At 53.3% G+C, this 26,735-nt stretch overlaps 1 protein-coding gene across 2 annotated transcripts in view; it reads left to right on the plus strand.

The window, feature by feature from the left end:
- The first annotated feature begins 4,579 nt into the window (after nucleotides 1-4,579).
- RUNX3 (RUNX family transcription factor 3) overlaps nucleotides 4,580-26,735 on the plus strand; it is a 62,745-nt gene continuing 40,589 nt past the window's right edge. The window contains exons 1-2 of one of the 2 annotated variants that reach the window (XM_089898832.1): nucleotides 4,580-4,671; nucleotides 4,890-4,978. In XM_089898832.1, the coding sequence (XP_089754958.1) occupies nucleotides 4,595-4,671; nucleotides 4,890-4,978 (166 nt within the window). In that variant the 5' untranslated portion in view covers nucleotides 4,580-4,594. Of the gene's footprint in view, nucleotides 4,672-4,801; nucleotides 4,979-26,735 lie in introns of those variants that run through there. The other variant, XM_022551808.3, reaches the window with a different exon arrangement.

A 26,735-nucleotide genomic window follows, 5' to 3' on the forward strand; every position in this document is an offset into this window, starting at 1 on the left:
ACCTGAGCTCCCGATAGAGCAGGGGGTGGATCTGGCTGGGGGGATAAGGGGAGATGGGGGAAGAGACATCTTATCTTGATGTCTCTGTGCTGAGCTCTGAAGGTAGAGCCCCTCCTCCCCTGCTTCTCTGCCCTATCCCCCACCCCCCCACCCCCCCACCCCTGGGCAGCTTGCAGTAGATATCAAATATCATTCCAGTACCTTCCTTGGACCCAGTGCTGTGATTGGCTGGTTGAAAGCCAGGATTTGAACTCTAAGACCAGTCCTCACCTCAAATCTGCTGCCTGTTTGGTCCAAGCTGGCTGTGCTGACTCCTAGAAGCTAAAACTCGGGATTAATTCCTGTGATTAGTCTTTTCCTCATCAGAAAAGTGAAGAGAGCCACACCTATCCCGCAGGTTGTTGGGAGGGTCCAGTGGGTTCAGGAGTGTGCCATCTTTGTAAACTGTAAGGTTCATCGACAGGCCCAGCAGCCAATGCTCATAATTCCCCAATCACAGTCACCCAAGGTTGTAGTGAAAGTATGAGCTCTGCACACAGGTTAAGAAAAAGGATTTCATCACCATTCACAGTAGGTGTTTTCTTAACTGACCCCAATGTAAATGGCCCATGGAGTTCACTGGTTCTTCTGGTGTATCATGCCCTTGGCCAGCAGATCCCTCGCTGGTATCCACACCTTCTGGTCCCACCAGCCCACTGAGCTGTCAACTTGCCAAACATCTGTTGGGTTTGTTCCCAAACCCGTTCATTCCAGCTGGGTTTCCATGGTTACAGAACTCCATTGAATACCATGCCAGTGTTGGGCCACTTTGCCCTCAGACCCATCTACTCCCTCCCCTCTTTGGCTCTATAATGCAGAGGTCTGATTCCACTACGTCAGCCGGCTCCAGCTCCATTCGACTGGTGGAAGGCACTAGAAGGAGATGGAAGGACGGCAGGAAGAGAGGTTGCTTTATTCTTTGTCTCAGGGGCCCTCCATGGCAGCTGAGTCTCCTCTGTGGCTCCAGCAAATGCAAGACTGGCCATGATGCTCCTGCTTCCACTGGGGACCCTAGCGGCAACACTCCTCCTTGTGTCCCTCTTGCAGAATGGTGGCAGTGGCTTCCTGCTGTGGCTACTCTTGGGGCTCCTCCCCACCTCTGTTTGGTTTCTCAGCTGTTCCATCACCTGGGTTGCCAATAATCCCTGAACTAACTAACTTCCTTCCCTCGGTGTCCATCACTCAAAGTGGCTTCTGTTTTCCTAATTGGACCCTCACTAGTGGCGATGTGATGTTGTTCATGGTATGAGGCAAAACGGGGGTGTCTGTCTCTATGAAAACTTTCCAAGGTTGAACACCTTGGAAAGACTCGGTGAAGGCAAGTTGCTAAAAAATAAACTGAATTGGGTGTGGGTGAAACGTAAAAGATTGGGCGAAGGAGTCAGGTCTAGATGCTACGGGGTGCTAATTGCTTTGTAAGCATCTTTACATTTGCATTCCACTTTAAAGAGGACAAATCTGGAAATTGTAGGAGACGCCTTCTGGGCTGGTTTGAGACAGAAGAACAAGAGGGAGGCCATTTATAAATTTAAAGGTAAAATAAAGGGACATTACTATTTTTTTTAATGATTTCCTTCTTCAACCAAAGTTTTGGATTAACCTGATCTAATGATTCAGAGGCTTCTAAGGTATCGGATTTTTTTTTTTCCAGTGGAGAACAAGAGGACACCTGACTGCCCAGAGCATGCCGAGAGGGTGCACGGTCAGAAGTGGCAGGAAAGGGAATCTCAGGAACTGGGCACCTACAATGTGCCAGGCACACTCACAATATTTGTTTTCATTTAATCCTCTTTGCAATTTTGAGAAGTGGGTCCTGCTGTTGGCCCCATCTCACAGGCGAGGAAGCAGGCTCAGAAGAAAAAAAGCCTTTTGCCCACAATCTCACAGCTCATAGGAACAAAGTCAGGCTTCGGGAAGGTTCTTTCTGCTTCCGTAGGCAGCCTCCAGGAGTTCGAGCAAAGTCTGGCACATGCCCCTGAAGAGGCACATGGAGATTATAAGCCTCTTGAGGGAAAAACCAAACTTGTCACCCAGTAAGCATTTGCCACATGGTCCCAGGAAAGCAGTAAACCACCTGCTGCACAGAAGTGCCCCTGGGCCCACTTCCTGGGCCTGAACTCAGCTTCCCAGGGAGGGGGAGTCCCTCAGAGTGACCAAATTATAGGTGTTATGGGGGGCCCACTCTTATGTGTGGAAAAAACAGCCAAGTGCGTAGGGTGGTACGTTAGAAACTAGAGGTGGTGTCGGCAGAGTGGAAACAACTCCTGGGCTGGGAAGCAGGGGCCCGGGTTCCACTGACTCACGGGTGAGGTAGGGTGAGTCTCTGCCCCTCTGGGGGCCTCAGTTTCCACTTCTATTAAAGGGGGTCTTTCCAGTTGTGTTCATCTCTGATCTATTTCACAACGTGGCAGACTCCAAAACGCTCCAAATTTATTCAGGAGGCCAAGGCCCCTTGGCAGGCTCTACTTGTGCCGCTGACCGCCCCTCTTCCCCCCCCCCACCCCGCCCCGCCCTGGCCCTACTCGGGCCAGGCCAGCTGATGAGTTTCCAGCAGGGGCAGTCTATCCTCCTATGTGACTGTGATGGTTCTTTTCCTGCACTTACTCATAACAGAGCCCAAATTACATCACTGAGCCTCAGACAAGGAAACCAACCTTCATGGTGCCCTCACCCAGTTGCCTGTCTCTTTGAGAAATGTGTTGTCCCCATTCTACAGGAAAGGAAACTGAGGCCCAGAGAAGGCAAGTGACTTGGCCCATAGTCTTGCAGCTGGGATCCAGCAGAGCTGCACTGGAACTTGAATCTGACTCCAGAGCCCTGTGGCTTTCATTGTAAGCCTGCTTCCTCTCTGGACAAATTAGAACCTCCACCCCCATCCCCTGCCTCCACCAACTTGCCAGTCAGGAAGAGGAGACTGAGCCTTCATGAGGATCCAGATGAGGCACAGACAACAAATTTCCTAGGGCATCCCGCTCCCAGGTGACCCAGTGAGGCTGGGGGCAGAAGCAAGTCTCCCTGGGACCTTGGACGAGCCCCTCCTCCCCCGGATGCCCCTTCTGCTCCGTGTTAGCTTACAGAGAAGACCGTGAGTCCGAGGCTGGTGCTGGGGTCTGGCCCCAAGCTTGGGCTTCCTGGGAGAGGCCAGGTGGTGGTGCCCAGTCTGCAGAGGACTCTTGGAAACCTTGGGATTTAGCTTAGAGGATGCTGCAGAGCACTGTGGTGTCATGGCTGAGGTCCAGGCTGCTGAGCCAGAGGCTGACATTCTAATTCCACTCAGAATACTGTGTGGCCTTGCACAAGCTGACTTCAGTATTCTGGGCCTCAGTGGTCTGGCCCATGAAATGGGAGAGTAGAACTTACGAGGGAAATGGTAAAACTGCCACCCTCCCCCACAACGCCTGACCTGGTTTCTGGGAACACGGAAGTGTGGCGTTGAATCATCCTCCATGTCTTTCCTACTTTGGAGTCTCCCTGGGAATGGAAGCATTCAAAAAGGGGCTGACAAAGGGCACTGGGAGCCGGGTGTGGGGGGAGCGGGGAGTGGGAGAGCAAGAGGAAAGACCCAGAAGCAGGAAAGCCCAGGCACATTAGGCTGGAACAGAGAATGCTACGGAGATGCACATGTGGGCAAAATGAGCAAAGGGCCTTGAACGACTGGCGCAGGCCTCAGAACCTGAGCTCTGCACAGGGCCCCTTGGCAAGGCCATGCCACCAGCCTTCCCTAGGAGGGCCTTTCTGAAGGCAGACAGGCCTCGGCGTGAGCGCCACTGGCGTCCCTTCATGTGTTTCCCTTTGTACTTAATCCCAACTCCCTAAAATCCCCCTGAAGTGCTCCCCAGCCACACATGTGGACGCCTCTCCCCAGCTGCAGTGGTGGGCAATGACAGCGTGAGAGCCACACGCAGCACAGGGTGGGGGGCCTGGAGGGGATCCGGGCTCCCGGCGCCCAATGCGGGGCCTGCAGGGCTCCCGGCTGCCCGGGCCAACACTGGCCTTAATTAAAAAGGGGTCTCCCACAGGATCCAAACCGCCCCCCCCCCAACGCCACTCCCTCTCCAGCCGCTTCCAGTTCTGCTTCTGGGCCGCGTGCTGAGGCTAGCTCCACAAATAAAAGCCATCCCTTTTTGTTCTCTCTTTCTCTTTCTTTCTTCTTCTTCTTCTTTTTTTTTTTTTCTAAAAAGAGAGAGAGGCAGCCACAAGATCTTCTAAGAGGCTGTGACATCATGGCCCAGGTGACCGCCGCCCAGCCAATGGGCCAAGGCCGCGAGCTGACTTCTTGCATCCTGTGAGCTGAGGTCGGGTTGACACCGTGAAGGCCTGGTCCCTCAACCACAGAACCACAAGGCCAGGCCCTCAGCCGCCTTCAAGGCCCTGCGCCGGAGCTGGTTGGCTCCCCGTTCTCCCACCCCCGGGCCGCCCTCGCACCCACTGAGCTGAGCTCTGCCGGGGGCGAGCCTCATTCATTCATTCCCGTGGCGCTTGATACTGGGCTGGCTCTGCTCTCACTGCCCTGCGACTCCTGCCCTGGCTGCCAAAGGCCCCTTCCCGTCATCTAATGATACACTCTGCATACGCTTCTGTTGAAAATTTGTGGCGAGACATTCCTGTGGGACCTGGAATCCAAATTCTTGGGTACAAACAGAAACTTACTTTCCTTGGGGATTTTTTTCTCTCTCGCTCACACACACACTCTCGCGTTCTTTGCTTTTTTCTTTTTCATAGCAGTAGGGGGAATAAAGGGACAAAACAAACAAAAAGCAGCAGCCCCCCCCCCCCCTTTATTTTCAAAAGTAGCTAGGAAAAAATAAAACGACAGCCAACCAAGTCAATCCCAACCCAACCCCCTGAAGGGCTGAAACCTCGCCTTCCTCAGAGCGGGGCATGGCATCGAACAGCATCTTCGATTCCTTCCCGACCTACTCGCCGACCTTCATCCGCGGTGAGTAATGATCCCCCTTTTGGGTGGGGAGCTGTGGCCAGGCCCCGGACCGCGACCCTCCACCGCCAGCCCTGGCTGCTTTCAAGTGCCCGGGCTGACTACCTAAATCCGCTGGCTTCTGAAAGCCTGAGGTGGGAAGAGGGCTTGGTGGCCTCCGTGGTCTCCTGCAGTGGAGCACCCTTGTGGACTTTCATCCTCGGCTGGTGGGGACTGTTCGTGGTGGGCGCCATGGATACCACAAGACCTCAAGACCTCAAAGGCCAGACCTCGGAGGGTCGTGGGGTGGAGAGGACACAGGGGTGTCCCTGTGACCCGAGGCTTCCCGCCTCACCATCAGGGCTCCTGAGCCCAGCTGCCCCAGTCCCTGGCCCATCCAGAGAGCTCAGACCCTCTACCTGTGCTCAGGCAGACGCTCAGATACTCCGATCCCCCAGAGCCCAGCCAGCTTCTGAGCAGAGCTGTGGAGCAGGCAGGGGGCAAGTCTACGCCTTAGGATCTAGAGACCTTCCCGAGGACTTCTCCTGCATTGGATTTTCCGAGTAATTCCTGGGATGAGGGAAGCAGAGGGAGGAAGGGGCTACAGGCTTTTGTTGGAACTCGTGCCGCTCTGCGTGACCTTGAAACTGGATTGGAGTTGAGGGAGCAGGCCTCGGGAAGGCTTATGGACTTGGTCCCGGGTAGAAATAAGTGTTTCTGGGTGGCTTCCGCCTCTATTCGTGGCCTAGAGGAACCCAGAGGTCGGAGTTACGTGCCTCAAAAAGGATAGGGTCCCGGGATCCCCCGCTTGAAACCCCTGACTGAGGCTAGAACTCGGGGGGAGACTGTTCCTGCCTCTGTCTGGCCCCCCTGCTGCCTTCCTCCCCGCTAGTAGGAGCCCAGAGGGGGCTGTGGCACCTGAGACTGGAGGTCAAGAGGCCCTGAGTCTGAGTCCCAGCTCAGTGGCGACCTTGCTGAGCGGCCTTAGACAAGTTACTTAACCTCTCTGTGCCCCAAATGGAGGCCCCTCTGGCTGTGACATTCTGATTGCCTGAGGCTGGGAACGGACTGTGTATGAGGGCACTGCCTCTGGGTTATACACGGGGATAAGTCCTCCTCCAGGATAGAAGGACTGAGTGGCATCCGGAACTCCAGGGTCTGGGGGCCTGGCGTTGCCTTTTCTCAGCTGAGGTGGTCGGCTGAGACACAGAAGTCGGTCTGACTGTCCATCTGCCCTTCTGCCCATCTGCCTGTCCTGCTGTGGGCTAACACGTGACTCTGCGCCAGTCCTTGGGCAGCCAGCTCTGGGCAGGGACTGAGGCACATGTGGGTGCCTATTGTCCAGAGGTTTCTGCGAGGGCTTGTCTGAGGGCTGGACCCATTCCTCCTCCCTGGAGAGAAGCTGAGGCAGGTTGTGTGCCCGCATGTGGGGGCTGAGTGGGGAGAGGCGGGGGCGCTCCCGTCAGACCTGCCTGTGGCTGGTGACCAGCAGCAGCCCGAGGTCTGGGAGCCGAGCGCCATGGGCTCCTTCCTTCAAGCGGCTCCTATTATAACGCTGTTCCCTTTGTAGTCCTCGGAGCTAATTAAAGGCAGTTCTGTGGCAAGAAAATAAGAGTTTATAAAAACCATTTGCTGGGTCTTTGTAATCTGTGTTTCTCCCTCCGTGAGCAAGATGGAGAAATGTCGAGTTTAAAACAAAGGAAACTTGGGAGACAGGACTAAAGGGCCACCCACCTAGGATGGGTTCCTGATGCCATGGGGCCCGAGAGATGGTAAACAGTGACACAGAGGGAGAGGAAAAGGAGAGCTGGTGGCTTTGGGCCGGCTGTGTGCACAGAGCGGGCTGATGCCTGGTGGGCAGGGATGCAGATGTGTCTTGTAAGACAGGGTCCGGGCGAGGCCTCAGGGTCTGGGGTCTGAGGCTTTCCCTGCAGCTCCGTGTTCTGTCCCCATTGTCTGGTCCCCTCTCTCCTGCCCAGTTCTGTCCCCCACATTCTGCTCACTTTGGGGGATCTGTCTACCAAATCCTGTCTCTGGAGGCTCAGAGGGCTGCAGCTGCCAATTCTGTCCCCAAAGCGATCCAGCCTCTGGGTCCTGCAGTGCTCGGCTACATGCTGTCCCATGTAGGGTCCTTAACCTGCCCTGAACCACAGACCTTTCTGGAGTCTCAGGAAGCCTACAGACTCCTCAGAATCGAATTTTTAAACGCATAAAACAAAATACAAAGAACTATGAAAAAACCCCAAATCTATGGAAATACAGTTATCCAACTATAAAAAAGCAAGTCTGTGACTCCGTGACCATGGGCCTCTCAGTGGAGATAGTAACGGCCGTAATACAGCAGGAATGGGCATACGTGGTATTTCAAGAGAATCCGTGACAGCCCTGATGAGACTGGAGGATATCTGTGATTTCCATGGGTGACAAAATCACTGTGGCAAAAGATGCTACATTTTAGTTAGAGGTCAGTGAAAGGAGAGCTGTCACGTGTTTCCCGCCTGAGTTCACGGACCCCCCTGAATGCAGGCCTGCAGTCCCAGCTCCTCAGCCGGAGGCAGTGGAGCCAGTGGGTCTCACGACATCACTGCCCCTCGAGAGCTTTTCAGGCTGGGTTCCCGATTCCAGAACTGCTCTCAGTTCCCTGTGACAGAGAGGTCTGGGGAGAGCGTGAAGAGGCATTTGATTTCCACACAAAGTAGAGGGTGAGGAGGAGACATGAAGAGGGCGGTGCTTACCCCACAGAGCTGCAGGCTGATGGCAGAATTCCAGGCACTGAGAGGCCAAAGGGGGCTCCTGGGGTGCCCTGTGCCCTGAGCAATTCACCACCTTCTCCCATCTCTTCTCTGGGACTCTCCCAGGTAGGAGAAGGGGTATGAATATTTTCTTTGACAAATGCGGAAGCTGAGGCCTAATGGTACTCTGTGTGACTATGGGCGAGTCCCTTCCGGTCTCTGGGCCTCAGTTTCCCCACCTGACAAATGTGGGCAACGGCCTTGATGCTGCCCAAGGGCCCGTCCACAACCCATGGAGGGCCAGCTCCTTTATTCTGGATCTGCCCCATGAGGCCCTTCTCTGAACCCCCTGGGGGCATCCCCCTTGCAGCAGGTCCCTCTCACAGCACCCTCAAACCGCACCCCCAATGGCAAAAGCACTCTCCCCAGGACACTGAGGGAGGGCACCCCTCCAGGGAGGGAACTGGAGGAAATGGGTCTAAGCTGCCACATGCAGGAATTGGGAGACTCAGGGAGATAAAGGTTTTCCTTTATTCAGTAATTCCACAAAAGCTTATCAAGGAGTAGATACCGAGATTCAAGCTGGGCTCTGGAATCAGACGCTCCAGGCTCAAGTCCTGGCTCTGCCCTTCACTAACCTTGTAGCCCGGGGCGAGCCACTTCACCTCTCTGTGCCTCTGTTTCCCCATCTGTGAAATGGCAATGATGCTTACATCAAGTCCATGGGCTCTGGAGAGAATTAAATGAGCAGGGTGCCTGGCATAGAGTAAGTGCTCAGTAAATGCCTCCATTTTTTAAATTATCAGGACCCTGGCCTTGTGCTGGGAGCTCAGGTACAAGGGTGACTAGGTCAGGCTCTCCACCCTTGAAGTCACAGTCTGGTGTGGAAAGACATGGGTAAACTGAAAATTGCACTGGGGTGTGATAAATTTATAAGGCACAAAGAACAGGGGGCTGGGGGATCAGAGAGGGGGCACTGGTCAGCCTGGGGGAAGACAGTCCTCCTGGAGCGGGGCCTTGCAGGGTGAGGGGGTGACAGGCGGGGAAAGGATGTCCCAGGCAGAGGCAATGGCCTGGGTGGGCAAAGATGCAGAGGCAGGAAAGGATGAGATGACTGTGGGCACCTCCTGGGATGGCTGGGAGTACCATGCGCGGTGAGGTGCTGGAAGGGGACCGGGACGGGCCTGTCTGGCCAGAGTTCTCTGAGCAGTGGTGGGCAGCTGCAAAGCTGAAGACACCTGGAAGGAATGGGAAGTGGCCTCTCAGGTGTGAGGCAGGCCTCACAGAACGGCCCTGGGCAGGTCTAGCCGGGAGGGTCTGACTCAGAGGTCACTGGATGGTGGGAGAGCTGCCGCGACCAGAGAGGTCACTCACCGTGTCCTGTGCTCAGCTCTGGGCAGTGGCTAAACAACAGGGGACTCTCCCGAGTCCCGGGCACCCCAGGATGGTTGGTCACCCTGGGTAGAGCGCCCTTGGCCGCCTCCCCTCCCCCGTGACCCTGGGAGATGAAGGTGCTGACCGCCAGCCACCCACAGCCACTCTGGCGTTTGCCTGGCGCCACCTCTGCCGGGGCCCTTTGACGGCGGCTCCTGAGGCCGCCCTGCACACGCCCATCTCCCCAGACCACCCTGCCAGTCCACAGTGCCCCCCAGGCAGGAAGGGCATTCCTGGGAGTCCCCCACTGGCCACAGGGTCTGGGCGGGCATAAGCCGGCCCCACACAGTGGGACTGTGTGTCCAGGCCTCACCCGCGCCCACGACGGCGGCCGGCGGCCCCCAGCGGCCCCACTGGTCACATAGAGAGCCCATTGACGCCTCAGTCTTGAGGTGGCTGCATCAAAGCTGAGGCCCGCTCGGCTACCGGAGAGCAGCCAGGAGTTAGATGCCCCAGAGCAACAGGGCCTGCAAACCTGACCTTCGAGAAGCCTCCTAGGGAAGGGAGGCAGAAGCACCCCCTGACCCCAGCCTCACCTCTGAGCCAGTTCAGACTCCTCCAAAGGCGGGGAACCTGGGCTCTGGGCTCAGGCTTCGGTGGGGCGGCCGCAGCACCAGCTCCTACTTCCGTCTCCTGGGGATGCGTCATCTGCAGAGCCTTCCTCAAATCCACCAAGCCGGGGGGTACCCAGCTGGCAGCGGAGGAGTCTCACCCAATCTTCAAGACTGAGCTCAAACACCCCTCTGCCAGGGGTCTTCCCTGGGACTACCTGTGGCCACCAGGGAGCCCTGGCCTCCTGGGAGATTCCGGGCCCGAGCCGGCCTGGGGCATCAGCCAGTTATTCCCGCCTTGGTGCCCAGTAGCCTCCCTTACGTGCTGGAAGGGGACGGAGGGAGGGAGGAAGGGAGGGCTTTATCCCTCAGTGGATTTGGAACATGAGTCCTCCATCACCCGCCTTGAAACAGCACTTTCTGGAGGGACACAGCTGGGCTGGGAATTGTGACACTGAGGCTAGGAGCGAGACTTGTCACACCTGGAGACTCCACAAGAAGCAGGAACAGTGCGTGAATCCAGGAGAATGCTGGAGCTGGCAGGCAGAGGGCCTCCGCCTCGGTTTATAGATGGGGAAACTGAGGTCCAAAGAGATGTGTGGTCTTCTGTGAAGTCGAATTCCGTAGCAGGAACACCAACTTTTCTCAGCTACTCGGGGACCAGGCTCGCATACAGTTTAAGAGTCAAGCCAGGTTTAAACTGTTAGATAGCTGGGTGACCCAACATGTTAATTCACCTCTTTGAGTCTCTTTCCTCCTCTGTAAGATGGGACTAGGGTGGTTGCAAGGGAGAATGTGACCCTGCCCTGAAGCCCTGCGCACGGCACTGGTCTATAGCAAGTGCTCACTCAGCACGGCCACTTCTTTGAGCCTCTCGGCCCCGCCGCCTCCCCACGTTCGTTCACTTGCCACCCGGCAGATGTTCCCACGTATCACCCCATTGCTCCATCTCCAGCACGAACCACCTGGTGCTCTCAGTGCTGGAGAGAGGTAAGCATGGGGGAGACTGTAGTGGGACTGTCAGGCCCCTTGTCAATGGCTCCCAGAGATGGGGATGGAGAAGAGGGTGTCCTCTGGGGAAGAGGCCACATGAAATGCAGTTAGTTACAAGCCCAGGCTGCAGCCAGGCCCCGTCATTTCCTCACTCTGTGGCCTCGGACAAAGTGCCTCGCCTCTCTGAACTCAGTTTTCTCATCTGTACAATCGGGAGAACGAACGGTAGCCATCTCAAGATGTGTTGGGTGGGTTAATGAGATCATGTATATTACGTACTTAATATAGGGCTTGGTGCAGAGGCAAGACCTCCATAATTATGGAAATTATGACTATTTCATGGTCCCGCTCCTCCTGGGCAAAAGAGTCTGACTCTGAACAAGATGGGGAAGGTGAGAAACCTGCCTCTCTCCTCTCAAGACCCAGCCTGACATATATACAATGGAATATTACTCAGCCATAAAAAGAAACGAAATTGAGTTATTTGTAGTGAGGTGGATGGACCTAGAGTCTGTCATACAGAGTGAAGTAAGTCAGAAAGAGAAAAACAAATACCGTATGCTAACACATATATATGGAATCTAAAAAACAAACCAAAAAATGGTCATGAAGAGCCTAGGGGCAAGACAGGAATAAAGACGCAGACCTACTGGAGAATGGACTTGAGGATACGGGGAGGGGGAAAGGTAAGCTGGGACAAAGTGAGAGAGTGGCATGGACATACGTACACTACCAAATGCAAAATAGCTAGTGGGAACAGCCGCATAGCACAGGGAGATCAGCTCGGTGCTTTGTGACCACCTAGAGGGGTGGGATAGGGAGGGTGGGAGGGAAGAGATATGGGGACATATGTATATGTACAACTGATTCACTTTGTTATAAAGCAGAAACTAACACACCATTGTAAAGCAATTATACTCCAATAAAGATGTTTAAAAAAATAAAAACCCAGCCTAAAGGCCGCCCCCTCTGGGGAGACTTCCCGGGTTCCCCCCTTCTCCCCTCCAGGCCTCGGGAGAGCCCTGCCCCCGCCCTCACTCCCCGCACCCCCTCCTGTCGGGTGGGGTGCTCCTGGGAGCAGGTCAGGCTCAGCGCTTCTTGCTAAGAGGAGGGAGGAGACAGAGGGTGAAAGGACCAATGAATAGATGGACCAACACTGACCTCCAGGGAGGGTTCCAGCTTCTCCCCTCACTTCCCCTTTGCCGTCTGGCTCGTTCTTTGAAACGCTTGCTAGTGGGTGCCTGAGCTCTCACATCCAATTGGTGCAGCTGTGTGAAGGGTTAGGTTCCTCTTTGGGGTTTTCTTTCACGTCTGGGAAAAGTGTTTTTGGCAAAAGGTTCAGACTTACGTGTGGGCGGAAAGGGTGGATGCCATAACTTATGATTCGCAGGGGTGACCGAAGTCAGCCCCCCAGAACATCCTTCATTGTGTGACACTGAAAGTGGACACTGGTGGACTTAAATTCCACCACGGCACTCGGCCCCTCTGGGGTGAAGCATTGCCGACTGGGCTTTTTTTAGAACGCAGGGTCCAGTGCCCGTGAGTTCACTGATCTGCTCACCTTTGTTAAGAGAACAGCGGCTGGGTATACAGCAAGTAGAAGGTGTTAAGGGAAGGAAAACTTGGGGTGCTCAAATGAAAGGGGCTGAAAAGAAAGGGCATGGGGAGGAGAAGGGAGGTCCATTTTGGTCATGCCCCTGCCCCAGACTCAACTCGCCCGGGTGCCCAGTGGCTAAAGGCCAACACTGCATGGCCCCAAGAAGTGCCCCCACCTTGAGGACTTCCATTCCGTCCTCCCTCACTGAACCCTAGTTCTGCCCCCCCGTTACCCACCATGGAGGAAGCCCTGCTGAGGTCTCACCCACAGCTCTGGGCTCCCTCATATCTTAGGAAGATGCATCGGGGCCAGCATGGTTGGGGCCCCATGTTAGGGGTGGGAGGGGCTCATGGCATTGAGCCTGGCTCTCCCCTGTACCGCAGGCATATCCCTTTCGGGGCAGGCAGAGGAAGCCGCCTCTGGGAACAAGGCCACCTTAGGAAAAAGACTGGAAGGACAACACGAAAATGTTGTAGTTAGTGCTACATGATGCAGTGATGGCGGGGAGCCTTTATTTCTAATTCTCTGGGTGATTTTTGTAGGTTTTCCAAACTGCTAAACACTGAACATGTATTACTTGTAAATTTAGGGGAAACTTTTTTTTCAGAACAAGGAAGAGGAAGAGGCAGCCCCACACTCCCAGGAGCAGGTGAGCTGGGCCTCCCATCAGCCGGGGCTGCAGCAAGGGGCCGGCCTGCTCCTGCCCAGCCAAGGCCCCACCGGCCGCCCCTCGTCTCTCTTCCTCTTCCCAAATCGCTGTGTCAGTCATCTTCCTCCCCGGCGCTCCCTATCTCTCCCTATCTGGCTGTGGAGCAAGGGTCTGCCCTGGGCTGGGCAGAGCCATGCATACAGCAGGTGCTTGGGAAATGCTTGTGGCCTGTGTTGTGGTCCCAATCTGAAGACAGTTTTCCCTGGAAAGGGCTGGTTTCCCTGGATTCTCCCATTCCCAGTGCCCAGGACTTGGGGTGTGATGTGGGCCAGTTGGTGCTGCTGATCATTCAATGGACATTTATTGAGCATCACCTACATGCCAAACACTGTCCTGGGCACTGAGGATTCAGGAGCAGACAAAACAGACACAGGTGCCTGACCTCCTGGAGCTGACATCCTCGTGATGTGCGGAAAGTTTGCCTCAGGAAAACGCCCCAGTGAGAAAGGCCAGCACCCCTTCGGCTTATGCCCCTCCTATCAACGTAGAATCTCAGGCTCCTGGGACTTCTGTAACTTCCCATCACCCCATAGAACCCTCATCACAGCTCCGTGTGCTGGGCACCACTATCTCCATTGCAGAGATGAATAAACAGACAGACCCAGAGCGATGGGCGATGGACACTAACATTTCACAGAAGGAAGACACTGAGGAAGGGAGAGGGGAATCATGTTTGTTGATGACTTGCTGTGTGCCAGGCACTGTGGTGGTTCTAATTTCAGTTAATCAGTTAATCTCTAACCCATGTAGTAGGTGTTATCGATATTATCCCCATTTTACAGATGAGGAAACTGAGGCTCAGCAAAGGGAAGTAACTCACCCAATGTCATGTAGCTAGTAACCGGTGAAGCCCAAATTCATGTCAGAATCTGTCTGATAGCAAAGCCAGCCTGACAAAACTCTCCTTTTTCTACCTGGCAGACATCTCTTCTTAAAGGCCCAGGCTCACCACCTCCTTGGAGCCCTCCCTGATTCCTCCAGGCAAGGTGATTCATATTTTCTTCTATGCAATTAGAGTACCTTCAGGCCCTTCTCAAATAATTCCAGAAGGCTTCCCAGAAAGGGTAGAATCTGAGACAGGTAGATCTGGGAAGGAAGGAACACTGGGGAGTCCAAGCAGAATTAATAGCATGGACAAAGGTATGGAAGAAGGACCACGTAGAGAGGATTGCTTAGAAATGGGAGGGCCTGTGGGTCCTGTGGCGACGTTGAGGGAGAAGAGACTGGAAGGAAGTTGAGCCAGGCCTAGAGGTTCAGCATGGCCTTCAAGGCAGTGGGGGCCCAGGCAGGATCCAAGCTGGGCAGTGACGTGGGGCAGAGCGTCCTGTGGTGCACCAGGCCGCTCTCTGAAACAGGCCAGTGTAGACGTGCGCCTTGAGTGCACGTAAGTGTGTGAACACAGACCACAGGGGCCTTCCCGCACCTGCTTGCGAGCCCTATTTTTATCACTCTCTAGACACACACCTCAGCAACGAAAGCAAACTTTTTCTCAGGCACATAGAGTGCGCCATGGATGGGATCGTCTGTGGTCTGACGAGGACAAGTCAGAGCAGCCAAAACGAGACCCATCCCCGGGAGAACCCGGGACTAGTGCCGGCGACACAATTTGCAGGGCACAGTGCAAAAGGAAAATGCAGAGCCGCTTGGTCAAAAATCATTAGGAATTTCAAGATGGCAACTGCAGAGCATGAAACCAAGCGTGGGACTCTTCTAAGCAAGGGAGCCTGTGTGACTGCTTGGCCTGCAGGCCCGTGAAGCCAGCCCTGCCTAAGGCAGCCCTAGGCTGGAGGGGCCCCTGGCCTGAAAATGAACCTCTGTCTGCCTCTCCTTCTTGTGTGCTTCGTTCCTTTGACTTGTGCAGGCCTCCATTCTTCATGAGTCCACAATTTTAAAAACAATGATAATAAATTAAGCCTTGGGCAAGAGCATACCCTGAAGCTTTTAGAACCAGCAAGAACATTAGGGAGAACATAAATCCACCCGACATCCCCACCCCACCGGCATTTTAGGTTGTAGATCACCTGAAGGACCTAGGAAATTTAAAAATAAACTCTGTAATCTCAACACCCAGAGAAAACCACTAACATTCAGTGTATTTCTGTCTAGACTGTTTTTCCCTGTGTCTGTTTTTTGCCTCTAGAGGGTCTCTTCCCTTTATGGGTGAGGCCATACGGAGACTTATGACATATCCAGGAACTTCACCAAAAATACTAACAATCATTATGCATATATGTCGGGATATGTCTTGGAAGAGTCTGGAGCAATGCTGTCCAATAGAACTTTCTGTGATGATGAAAATGTTCTGTCTCTACTGCCCGATACTGTAGCCATTCACTGCGTGTGAATACTGAGTACTTGAAATGTGCCCACCCAGGTCCACAACGAGTGTGACTGAGAGACTGAATTTTTAACATTATTTTATTTTAATTATTTTAATTTAAATAGCACATGTTGGACCATGCAGATCTAGAAGAATGTATGCCCAACTGTTTAACCCAGGTTATCTCTTGAGGTGAGGTTACGGAGCTTTTCATTTTCCAACTCAAAATGTTTGAAAAGTTTTATACCCAACCATCACGGATTGCTTTTGTAAGCAAAAAAAAAGCTGTTGAAGATTTAAGTTTGTAATATATTCCATGCTATAGGGGAAAAAAAGGCTTTAGATTTTTAAAAGCATATCACCAGGGAAGATTGATCCTGGCAGAATGAGATCTGTTTTTATTTTTCTTACCAATGTACAGAAGAAAGAATGTGGGGTTTAGAATCAGAAGTTGTGGGTTTGCCTCCCGTATCTGCCACTTACTGGCTGTGTGGCCACTTAACCTCGTGACCTCAGTTTCCTCACCTGTGAGATGGGGATATCGACGCTACTGACCTCGCCAGGATGCTGTGGGGACTGAATCAGACAGTGACGATGAGGACGCAGGGAACCAGCTGAGCAATGGAAGCAAGTTACTGGAGATGATTTCTGTAGAGGTGGAACCACTCGTCTCTGTGAGGGGCGCCGCTCACAGCTCTGCCATTTCCTAGAAACCAGGAAATGAGTGGGGCATCTCCCAACGTGTGTTCAGCAGATGTTATCAGGTGTTGAGCAGAAATAAAGGGGGCTCATAAAAAGGACTGAAATAATGCCACTTGCAGCGACACGGATAGACCTAGAGATTGTCATACAGAGTGAAGTAGTCAGAAAGGGAGAGACAAATATCATATAATATTGCTTATATGTGGGATCTAGAAAAATGGAACAGATGAACTTATTTACAAAGCAGAAATAGAGTCACAGATGTAGAAAACAAGCTTAAGGTTACCAAGGGGGGAAGGGAGGGTGGAATGAATTGGGAGATTGGGATTGACATATACACACTACTATATATAAAATGGATAACTAGGGCTTCCCTGGTGGCGCAGTGGTTGAGAGTCCGCCTGCCGATGCAGGGGACATGGGTTCGTGCCCCGGTCCAGGAAGATCACACATGCCGCAGAGTGGCTGGGCCCGTGAGCCATGGCCGCTGAGCCTGCGCGTCCGGGGCCTGTGCTCCGCAACGGGAGAGGCCACAACAGTGAGAGGCCCGTGTACCCCCCCCAAAACAAACAAACAAACAAACAAACAAAAAATGGATAACTAATGAGAACCTACTGTATAGCACAGAGAACTCTACTCAGTGCTCTGTGGTGTGACCTAAATGGGAAGGGAATCTAAAAAAGAGTGGATGTATGTATATGTATAACTGATTCACTTCGCTGCACAGCAGAAACTAACACAACATTGTAAAGTAGCTATACTCCGATAAAAATTAATTTAAAAAAGAGAAATAAAGGGGGCTCTGTGACCAGATAGGTCAGGAATGACGGTATCAAGCAGTGTTCTACAGAGGGTTTTACTGCAGGACTTTTCAGAGCCTTTGATATGCTAACGAACACTGGCTTCTTGAAGGAGCTGGTGTGTTGAGAGCCCACTTTGGGAAAAGCTGCTCTAGGGAAAGCTATTAAATCCACCATAGCTGCAGGCCTGTGGGAGCAGAAACTGTATGAAACTTGAAAGGGAAATTTGCTGGATCCTAAATGCAAAAGGAAAAGTACAAAATTGGAATTAATAAGTGCATAATTATCTAGAAAATATAAATTATGACAATTCAACTCTTAAATAGTCACATTGGCAGTCAACACTTACTGTATGCCAGAAACTACTTACTGTATGCCAGAAACTAAGTTCCTTACAAATCTTTGCTCACTCGATCCTCACAACCCTACAAAATGAGTGCTATTATTAAGCCTGTTGTATCCATGAGAAAACTGAAGCCCAGAGAGGTTAAACCACCTGCCCAGGATCACCCACCTGAGGTTCAAACCTGCATCCGGAGCCTGTGCACCTCACCGCAGCACATTAGCTCTGAGTTAACTGAGGTTTTCCCAGATAAAGGAACATCCCTTGGCTTCCACTGGCCTCCTTCCTGGGAAGGGCTGGCGGCACTTCCACGAGCCTGGCCAGTCAGGATCAGCTCTGCTGCTTTCTTGCTGGGTGAGTTATTGCCATTTCTTGGCTTCAGTTTCCTCCTCTGAGAAATGGGCCAGTAATCATTTGAAGACCAAGAGAGGGAGGTTTGTAAAACACAGTGCACAGTCTACTTAGAAAGCACTTGATGTATGGTGGTCCTCTCCTTCCTCAGTGCACAGTTGGGGAAACTGAGGCATGGAGCAGTGGGAGCGGGGAGGGGTGGGGTGGGGGGCGTAAGTTGAGCCAAAGTTGAGCTCATACAGCACTCCAAGGAGCCAAGCCCAAATCCCACAGCTGGCCCAGTCCACGCATGGCACAAGCAAAGGGCTCCTTTCTCATTTGGCAGGGAGGGTCCCCTGCTATCCCTCTCATAACAGCACTTTGAGCACTTTGGTGGGGGCCTCTCCCTCTGGGCTCCTCTCCCTGGGACGCCCAGCTTTCCCAGGGGTCCCTCCCACCTAGGGTAGGTTCTGTGTGATCCAGCACCACGCCCCAAGCCTACTGCCTGGGCATCCTGCAGCAGTCCTCTGGAATTCCCCTCTTGGATCCTCCATGTGGAGTGAGGGGCACACACAGACATGCCTCTGGCCCTATTCATGGACCCCCCTGCTTACCGGGGGGTATATTCCTCTGCCCTGGGTCACCTCTGAAATTGACTCGTGCCAGTACTGGGCTCAGCAATTGATATAATCACTACTAACTCGGACTAACCCAACCAGTTGGTACTTTTGTCCCCATTTTGCAGAGGAGGAAAGTGAGGCCCGGAGAAGTGAAGTCACTTGCCTAAGTTCCCAAAGTTTGTAGGTGGTGGAGCTGGGGTTCAATCCCAGGGTCTGCTCACCACTGCCACGGTGTCCCCCACGGGCACAACCTAGTGCACAAAAGGCAGCTCCTAAGTATACGTGCTGGGCACACACACCCACACTCCCCCTGCACCCCTGCATGTCAGGGGCTTTGTTGCTGGGGTGGAAGTTGGGTGACTGACCCTCCCATCTGAGCTGGGTCCCTCCCTCAGGCAGGCCAGCTTCGTGAGCTGTAACCCATGGGGTGCTGCAGGGCTCCAAGCTCAGAAGGTCCCCACGCTCGCGTTTAATGCTCTGTGGTTGCCTCTCGACATTCTTAATACATTTATCTTTGGCTAAAAAGGGGCTGCACGGGGGTGCGCACCAGCTCAGACTCTGGGGTGGCCCCATGCTCTGAGTGGAGGCTTGCCCTTCGGCCAAGGCAAGAGGGGAGCTGGGCTTCTCTGCCCCCTGCCCGGGCAGGCCCCAGGCCAGCACGCAGCCCCCTGCCCCAAGGAGGCTTGGCCCAGAGTGGTGGGCCTGGGGCGGTAAGTGGGCTCCTGGGGGCCTCCCTGCCCGAACAGACAGTGGACTGGTGAGGCAGGCACCCGGTCTTGGCTTTTGAACACATTGTGGCCCATGAAAAGCTCGTAAAGGCCCCTGCTGACTGGGGGAGGCGGGACTACAGCTCGTAGGGGGTCAAGCTGTGGTCAGGGTTGGGGCTCAGTCTGTGACCATTTGGGGGCTCCGATTAGGGCCTGTCTGTCTTGTTCAAGGCCAAGTCCCCAGTGCTGAGCTAGATCTGACTCCTCGGAGTGCTCAGTAAATACCGCTGGAGGAATGAATGAGTGAACACAGTTTTCCCAGGGGAGCCGAGTCCTGGACCCCGGGAGGATCTGCACTTGCAAATTAGCCAGACCTGGGTTCAAATCTTAGCTCCACCACTTACTCCCCGAGGGTCATATTTAAGCTCCCTTTCCCTCAGTTTCCTCATCTGTACAAGGGAGAGAACAACAGTTCAGACAATTAACCAAGACAGTATTTCAAGTGCTTAGCTCCGCCCCCGGCCCCAGTGAAATGCTCAGGGTATGAGAATTAAGATGATTTATATCAAGAGGCTCTAGAGACACCTTCCTCCTCAAAGATGCATGGTATTCACTCTGGCTCTAAGATTTCAGGCGTCAACATTTTTTAGGTGTTTTTCTGTATTTGTACAAGTTTTTTCATTGTGCTCATTCTACTTGTATCACGGGGCCAGGGGTGTGTTATGTGAGACCCTCAATTAATGTTATTTTTTAACAGTGTTGTTTTAAACAGACAATAAAAAGGAGGCAAGTCAGAGTCAGTTCCCCTCAGACCTTCACTGGGGTCCCAGCTCCTGGAGACCCCGACAGCACCGGGGCGCTGGGCCCAGCGTGCCCCGCTCCCCCACATGATCCCCTCCCCCACATGCAAACCTCCCCCACATATACCGCCTCGTCACATGTGCCCCTCCCCCCCATACGCCTGCCCTGCATGCACCCCTCCGCCACGTGCATTCCACCTTCAGGTTAGACCAGCCCCAGCCAAGGGGTTCTGGGTGGGACCTGTGGTTGTGGTAGGGCCTAACACAAGCTGCCCCTGTTCAGCAACCAAAGTCTGGTCCCCCCAGGCCCGTGTGCCCACTGGCCCGCATGTTCCTCCCACCCCCACCATGTACGTGTGAACACTCACAGAGGCAAACACACATCAGCGGCCACACCCACTGTGAAAGACACCCGACTTTTCAGGAACCCCCGTCTGTGGGGACCAGGTACACCTGGTGGTGTGGTCTGAGGGAGGCCGCAAGGGAAGCGGCTTTGCCCCTACCCAGGCTGGTCCCCGCTTCTCCGGCCAGGAATTTCTTCCTCTCCTGGGGGGCCCCCAGACACCTGCCACTGGCCCCTGTCCACAGGGCTGACGCTTCTCGAGCCTCCCGGGAAACCCAGGACTGATGGGACAGAGTGGAAGCCCCAGCTCAGAAGGAGGTTCTCCAGCTGGGAGACGCTTCAGAGATGCCCAGAGGGGACTCATGATCTGACAAGTGGGAAAACTGAGGCCCAGACAGGAGGGTCTTGCTTGCCCTGGGTCACCCCAGGAAGGTGGAGGCAGAGGAGGTGGAAGCACACAGCAGAGGGGGTGGTGAGGAAAGCAGGCCTAGTCCAACCTCTCTGGGCTTCGGTTTCCCTGCCTATCACACGGGGACCACATGGGGACCTTCCAGCTCCAACAGTCTGATCTGCTGGGAGCTCTGGAGGGCTCCAGGGAGCTCCAGGTGAAGTCCACTCAGCTCCCTGGCTGGTGGGGGAAAGAGGATGCAAATAGGAGGGGTCCCCAGGGACCTGGGTTAACCCCCTGAACTCATTTCTGGCCTCTTCTTCCTGTGGGGTTGGTTAAAAAATAGCCTCCCATCTGCCGGGGCTGGGGGGCGGGGTGTGGTGAGTAGGCTCCATCTGGGGCTGTCAGGTCTAGGACTGAGACTTGCCCACTCCAACCCCACAAGAACCAGGCTTGGCTGCCTCTGATGACGTGGCCCGTCTGACAAGAGTTCTCTCTTCCTTTGACTCAGCGGTGAGTATCACCACGGCTGTGCTCAGAGAAGCCGCATGCCCAGGAGGCTGTCATCTGAGTCCCTGCTCTCCCATTTTACAGATGGAGAGGGTGAGGGCACACACAGCATCAGGACAGCGGACAGAATCTGGCCCACCCAGCTTGTAGGCCAAAGCTCTCTCCTTACTTCCCAGTGATGCTGGGACTCTGCCCCATCAGGTAGCAGGCAGCAGGGGCAGGGGGGCTAGGTCTTTGCACCCCCAGATTACAAGGCTCACAGCTCTTCAGGGTAGAATCAGTGGTCTACACAGGTGCAGCCCCTGGAGGACAGAAGAGTCAGCTTTACACTGAGTCAGGCCAACCTAGGGTGAATCCCAGATGCCCTGTTTCCCTGCTCTGTAAGCTCGGCCAAGCCGCTTCATCCTCAGACCCTCAGTGATCTCATCTGTAAGATGGGAGATAGTCATCTCTACTTCCAAGGGTGATTGTGGGGACGCACAGAGATGCACAGGGCCTGGTATGAGGTAAGTTCAGTCATTGAATTATTAACACATGATGTCTATGCAGGCCTGAGGCCATGAGCACCCTCAGAGACGTCTGAGGCTGTTTCAGTTAGAACCGAGCGCCTGAGATGGAAATCATGAGCCTTAGACTATAAAGCGGACAAATGGCTAAATAAATGGGTATCTTCAGCCTGGATGGAACCAGTGAGGCCTTGGATGTAGAGGGGGGTTTTCTTCCGAGGAGGTCAAATAACTCCCACAGTTTCCTGCCAAGCCCAGAAAGCCAAGGCGAATGGTAGGTGCAGGACTGGGGAGAAGCAGGCAGGTGGGGTCGAGAGCCCAAGAGTGTCCACACGGGGGTCCCCATCCTGGAACACGTTCCAAGGGAGGAACCAGGGACGAGGCTAAGACGTCCACACTGGGGTGTTCTAGCAGTGTCTTCATAACTGAGATCCAGAAACACCTCAAAGGACTCACCACGAGGGAATACCACGGTGGTCCAGCTGGAACTGGGGGGTCTCTCCACACACTTACCCCCACCATGCCCGATCAGTGTAGTTTTGTTGCCTGCCGTCAGGGAGAGGATTAAGATAAAGGGGAAATGCACACTGTATGTTGGTGAGTTTCAAAAGCAGGTTCAAAACATGGACTACAGGTTCCCACTGTTAGAAAAGAAAAGAAGGAAAGACAGAGGGAGGGGGGAGGGAGAGAAGAAAAAAAATCTATACATATAGTAAGAATACCAGAAGGCTGAAAACCAAAATATTAACAATTGTTCTGGGTGGCAGGATTATGGGTGGTTTTAATTTTCTTCTGCATAATTTTATTATTTCCAATTTTTCTTTAATGAATGTGTATTATTCTTATAATCAGCAAAAAATGTGTTTTGTTTCAAGAGATGAGGGGGTAGGGATTAGAGACTGTTCTTCCCCTTTCATAGACTCTAAAACTGAGGCCCAGAGTGGGAAAGATGTTCGTTCATTCCCTCGTTCATTCATTCACCACTCATTCATTCATTCATTCACTGGTCCTTAAATGCTTCTGGAAAGCCCCTTAGAGCCATGCTCAGTTCTAAGTTCCTCGGCCAGAGAGCTGAAAATGACTCAGTTCTGTCCTCAGGGAGGTCATAGTCTGGGGGAGTAAAGGACAAAACAGCAAGTCCTTACATACAGTGCATTCAGACAAGGGACCAAGTCCTCCTGGGAGCATCAGAGACAGTCTCACAATGAAGGGGAATTAGGACATGGCTTTGGTGTATGAGCAGGAGTTCTGCAGTCAGAGCAAAGGGAGAAGCCACCCCTCAGAGAGGCACCATGGTCTATTAGAGAGAAAGAATCCACTATGTGTAGGGAAGTGAACCAGGAGATAAAGCTAGAATGTTCTGTAAGCCAGGGTCTTCGAGGGCCCTGCACTGCCTGGCTCTGCCACTCGTGGGCCTCAGTTTCCTCATCTGTAAAGTGGGCTAATGACCCCATTCGGTTACTGCAAGAACTGAGTAAGTTAGTAATTGTAATGCACTCAGAACGGTACCTGGTATATAGGAAGGGCCATGAAACTGTTTGCTTTCATTATTTGCTGTTATTTATCCTGTAGGAATTCTGGAAGCCAAAAGGATTTTTAAGCTAGAATTTAATGTTTATTCATTCATTTATTTATTTCACTCATTCAACAGATATTTATTGAGATCCTGGTATGATCTCAAGCACTTTTTTAGGCACTGGGAGTAGAGTTGCCAGACAAAATACAGGACACCAAAATTAGTTGAATTTCAGATAAACAATGAATGACTGCAATCGTTGGGACAACTTTACACTAAAACAGTATTTGTTGTTTATCTGAAATTCAATTTAACTTGGTGTTCTGTATTTTTATTTGCTAAATATGGCAACTCTAACTGGGACTGCGAAACCAAATGAAAAAAAAAAAATACCCTGCCCTCCTGGAGTTGGCATTCTGGTGCTGGGGGAGGGAAAAGACAATTCGTAAGTGAAAGTGTAATTTATCAGGCAATGATAACTGTGCTAAATGAGTATAAATAGGGGAAGAAGGATGTATGAGTTTCCTATTGCTGCTGTAACAAATCATCACAAATGCAGTAGCTTAAAGCAACATACATTTATTATCTTACAGATCTGGGGGGTCAGAAGGCCTATGTGAGTCTCACTAAGAGCAAGGTGCTGGCAGGGCTGTGTTTCTTTCTGGAGGCTACTGGAGAATCCATTTCCTCGTCTTGTCCGGCTTCTAAAGGCCATCTGCTTTCCTTGGTTACGGGCCCCTTCCTCTGTCTTCACAACCAGCAACACTGGGCCAAGTCCTTCTCATGCTGCCATCTCTCTGGTTCCCCAATCAGTTTTCCGTCTCAACTCTCCCTCTGACTGTCCTCTTCTGCCTCCCTCTTCCACTTGTAAGGACGCTTGTGATGTATTAGGCCCACCCAGGTAATCCAGAGCAATCTCCCCATCTCAGAGTCCTTAACCTTCATCATATCTGCAAAGTCCCTTTTGCCATGTGAGGTGACATATTCAGTTTCAGTGGTTGGGATGTGGGCATTTTTGGAGCCATTACTCTGCCTATTGCTGGGGCTCCAAGAGGGCCTCTCACTGGGGTGTCAGGGACCTGACTGAGGTGGGGAGTTGAGCCATGCAGACTGCATGTAAAGGCTTTCCAGGCAGAGGGAACAGCATGTGCAAGGGCACTGTGCTGGGGGTATAATTGTGTGTTTGAGGACCAGCGAGGAGGCCAGTGTGGCTGGAGTGGGATGAGGGAAGGAAAGAGTGGAAAGAGATGAGGACAGACAGATGGAAGAGTGGGGGGCAGTCGTGCAGAACCCCACAGGGCTGATTGGAAGGGGAGAATCAGTGATGGCCCTTCCCATTCCTGGCCCTCAACCCCTGCCCCCAGTACCACCCTGTCCTGCTAAGCTGACACCCACTCACTCAAAGGCCAAACTCCCCTCAGAAGTACCGCAAGATGAGAAGGAAAAGGGATTCAAGGGAGCTGGACTCAAGGATCTTCAAGGTCTTCCCAATATCAACCAGCTGTGATTTCCACACTCCAAGACCCTCTGATTCTAGGGATCTTATATTCTAGGACAAAAGCCTCATAACTGTGTGACCTTGGGTAGGTTACTTAACTCTGATGAGATTCAGTCTCCCCACCTGTAAGTGGGGGGGATCATAGAACCCAGGATGCACGGAGTTAAACCGTATAAAGTGCTCAGCACTGTGGGCACACAGTGAACACTCAATAAATGTGAGTTCCGATGACAAAGATTCCGCCATTCTTGCAGTGTCTCAGAGTCTGGAGTCCGTGACCCTGTCTCCGGGAGCCTGACATTGGCCGGCTGTGGGGTTCCAAGTCTCCGGAAGGCCCCTACGCTGCCAGCGTGCCCCCGACGCCCTGGCCTCCCCCATGTGCTGGGTGGCATGCCTACCTCACAGCCACATGAAAGGCCATTCCCCCAGGGTGTTCCCGCACCTGGGAAAACCGGCAGCCTGCCCGGTGCCGGCCCCACCCGGTGGCTAGAACACCAGGCAAGATCAGTGAAGCCCGGCTGGGCTCCCAGGGCCGCCACCTTGTTCCAATCAGGGCCGGGCGCAGAGCCCCCAGCGCCGTCCCTCCCAGGCCCTGCCCAGCAGCCCACGTTTCTAGCCCCGTGACCCCTGAGGAGCGGTGCCCATGGCCTGACTCCACTCTGGCTGTCGCCTGCCTGGACTTGGAGGTTGAAGAACACGCTGGACAGTGAGGCCGGCCTGAGGGGCACCAGGCCGGGTATGGGGCCTGGTGGGGTCCTGGCACTGGGGCACAAAGGAATGCAGTACAAGCCCCTCTCATCTCCAGCCTCAGCTTCCTCAGCTCTAGGTCAGGCTACTTCAATTCGCCCCATCTGGTTCTCAGGGCTATTGTGGGAGAAGCAAAAAGGGAGAAAAGGGGAAACAAGTTTTAGAATCATGGACGTGCCTGGTGCAGAGGAGGTGGGAGAAGGCAGGTGGGAGAAGCTGCTTCCTGCCGTGCTGTGGGCCCTCCCACCAGCTCCCCTCTCCTTTCCTCCACCTGAGTCTCCTCAACCTTCAGGTCTCAGCGCAGATGTCACCTCCTCCGAGAGACCTTCACTGACCTGCCTGTCTAAGGAATTAGTGACCACCCACTGTCTTATCTTCGTGTTTATGTATTTGCCTCCTTGTTTATCTTGTGCCTTCCCTGCTGGAGTCTAAGCTATCGTGTCCATTGCTGTATCCTCAGCACCTAAAATAACCCCTGGCACATAGTACATGCTCAAAAAATGTTTGTTGACTGAACGAATCTAGCTAGAGCCTCCTCCTTCCTTTGCTTATTTCCCCTTTTCCTTTCCATCCCAGCTCTTCCCCCATCAAGTGCAGGGCTCCCCGAGGATAGGAATGGGAACATTTCCCCCTGCGCTCCTAGGATGGGACCAGGCCTCTGTGAGCTAAGGACTTTCAGAGCATCACGCCCACTCCTGATTTGACTGAGGTTCAGAGATGGGGCAGTAAGAGGGTGCAGCCCCCACCCAGGGTCTGAGCACATTTTATGATCCCATTCCAGAAGTCACTCAGGGGCACCCAGAGGTGCACAGGTGATGAACGTCACCTTCTTGCCAGGGACAAACTCATGCCAACAGCAGATGACAAAGAGTGCCCAGTGTCTGAGCCTGTGGCCCAGCTTGCTCTAGCCTCTGTTCGGTTCTGCCCACATCCTCAGCACCTCCGCAAGGGCCACAGGCCCGCTAGGCGAAGAGGGACGGACACAGCTCATTGCACAGGGCTGGTATCACTCTGGGGGCAGACCTCCCTGCTGCATGCCCCAACCCCAGCCATCCATTCCTGCTGGCCTTCGGTTCCTGGGGGTCATCTGTGGACCCCAGGCCACAGCTCTGTCTTGTGTCCATGGCGTCTGTGCTCCCCATGGGCCTGGCAGGGTAGCACAGGCTGCCTAGGTTCAAAGCTCACCTGAGGTGTGAACCGGGGCAACTTATTAACCTTTCTGTGCCTCAGTTTTCCTAGTGCTATAATGGAAGTAATAATAAGGGTACTTAACACATAAGGTGGCTGTGAGGATAAATGCAATAATACATGTGAAGTGTGGATATCATTAGTTATTATATTGAAGGGCCTGGCCCCTGGGGTGAGGCCGCTGCATACAGCAGGGCACAACTTCAGCATCAAAAGATTTTGATTCAAATCCCAGCTCTGCCCCTTCCTAGCTGGGTCCAGGAGACTTACTCAATGATCTTCAGTCCCTCGTCTGTAAAGCAGGCCCGATGACGTGTACCTAGAAAGCTGTTGGTAAGATTTAAGGAGCTCAGTAGGGAGCATGCTCAGCAGGGGCTGGGTACCCCAAAATGCTCCACATGGGGGGCTGCCATGATGAGGATGGCTTCAAGGCCACCAGATGATTCA

The sequence above is a fragment of the Delphinapterus leucas genome, chromosome 1 (genome assembly GCF_059928025.1).
Source record: "Delphinapterus leucas isolate spDelLeu-1000000601 "Yukka" chromosome 1, BTC_Dleu_Yukka2, whole genome shotgun sequence".
Lineage (NCBI taxonomy): Eukaryota > Metazoa > Chordata > Mammalia > Artiodactyla > Monodontidae > Delphinapterus > Delphinapterus leucas.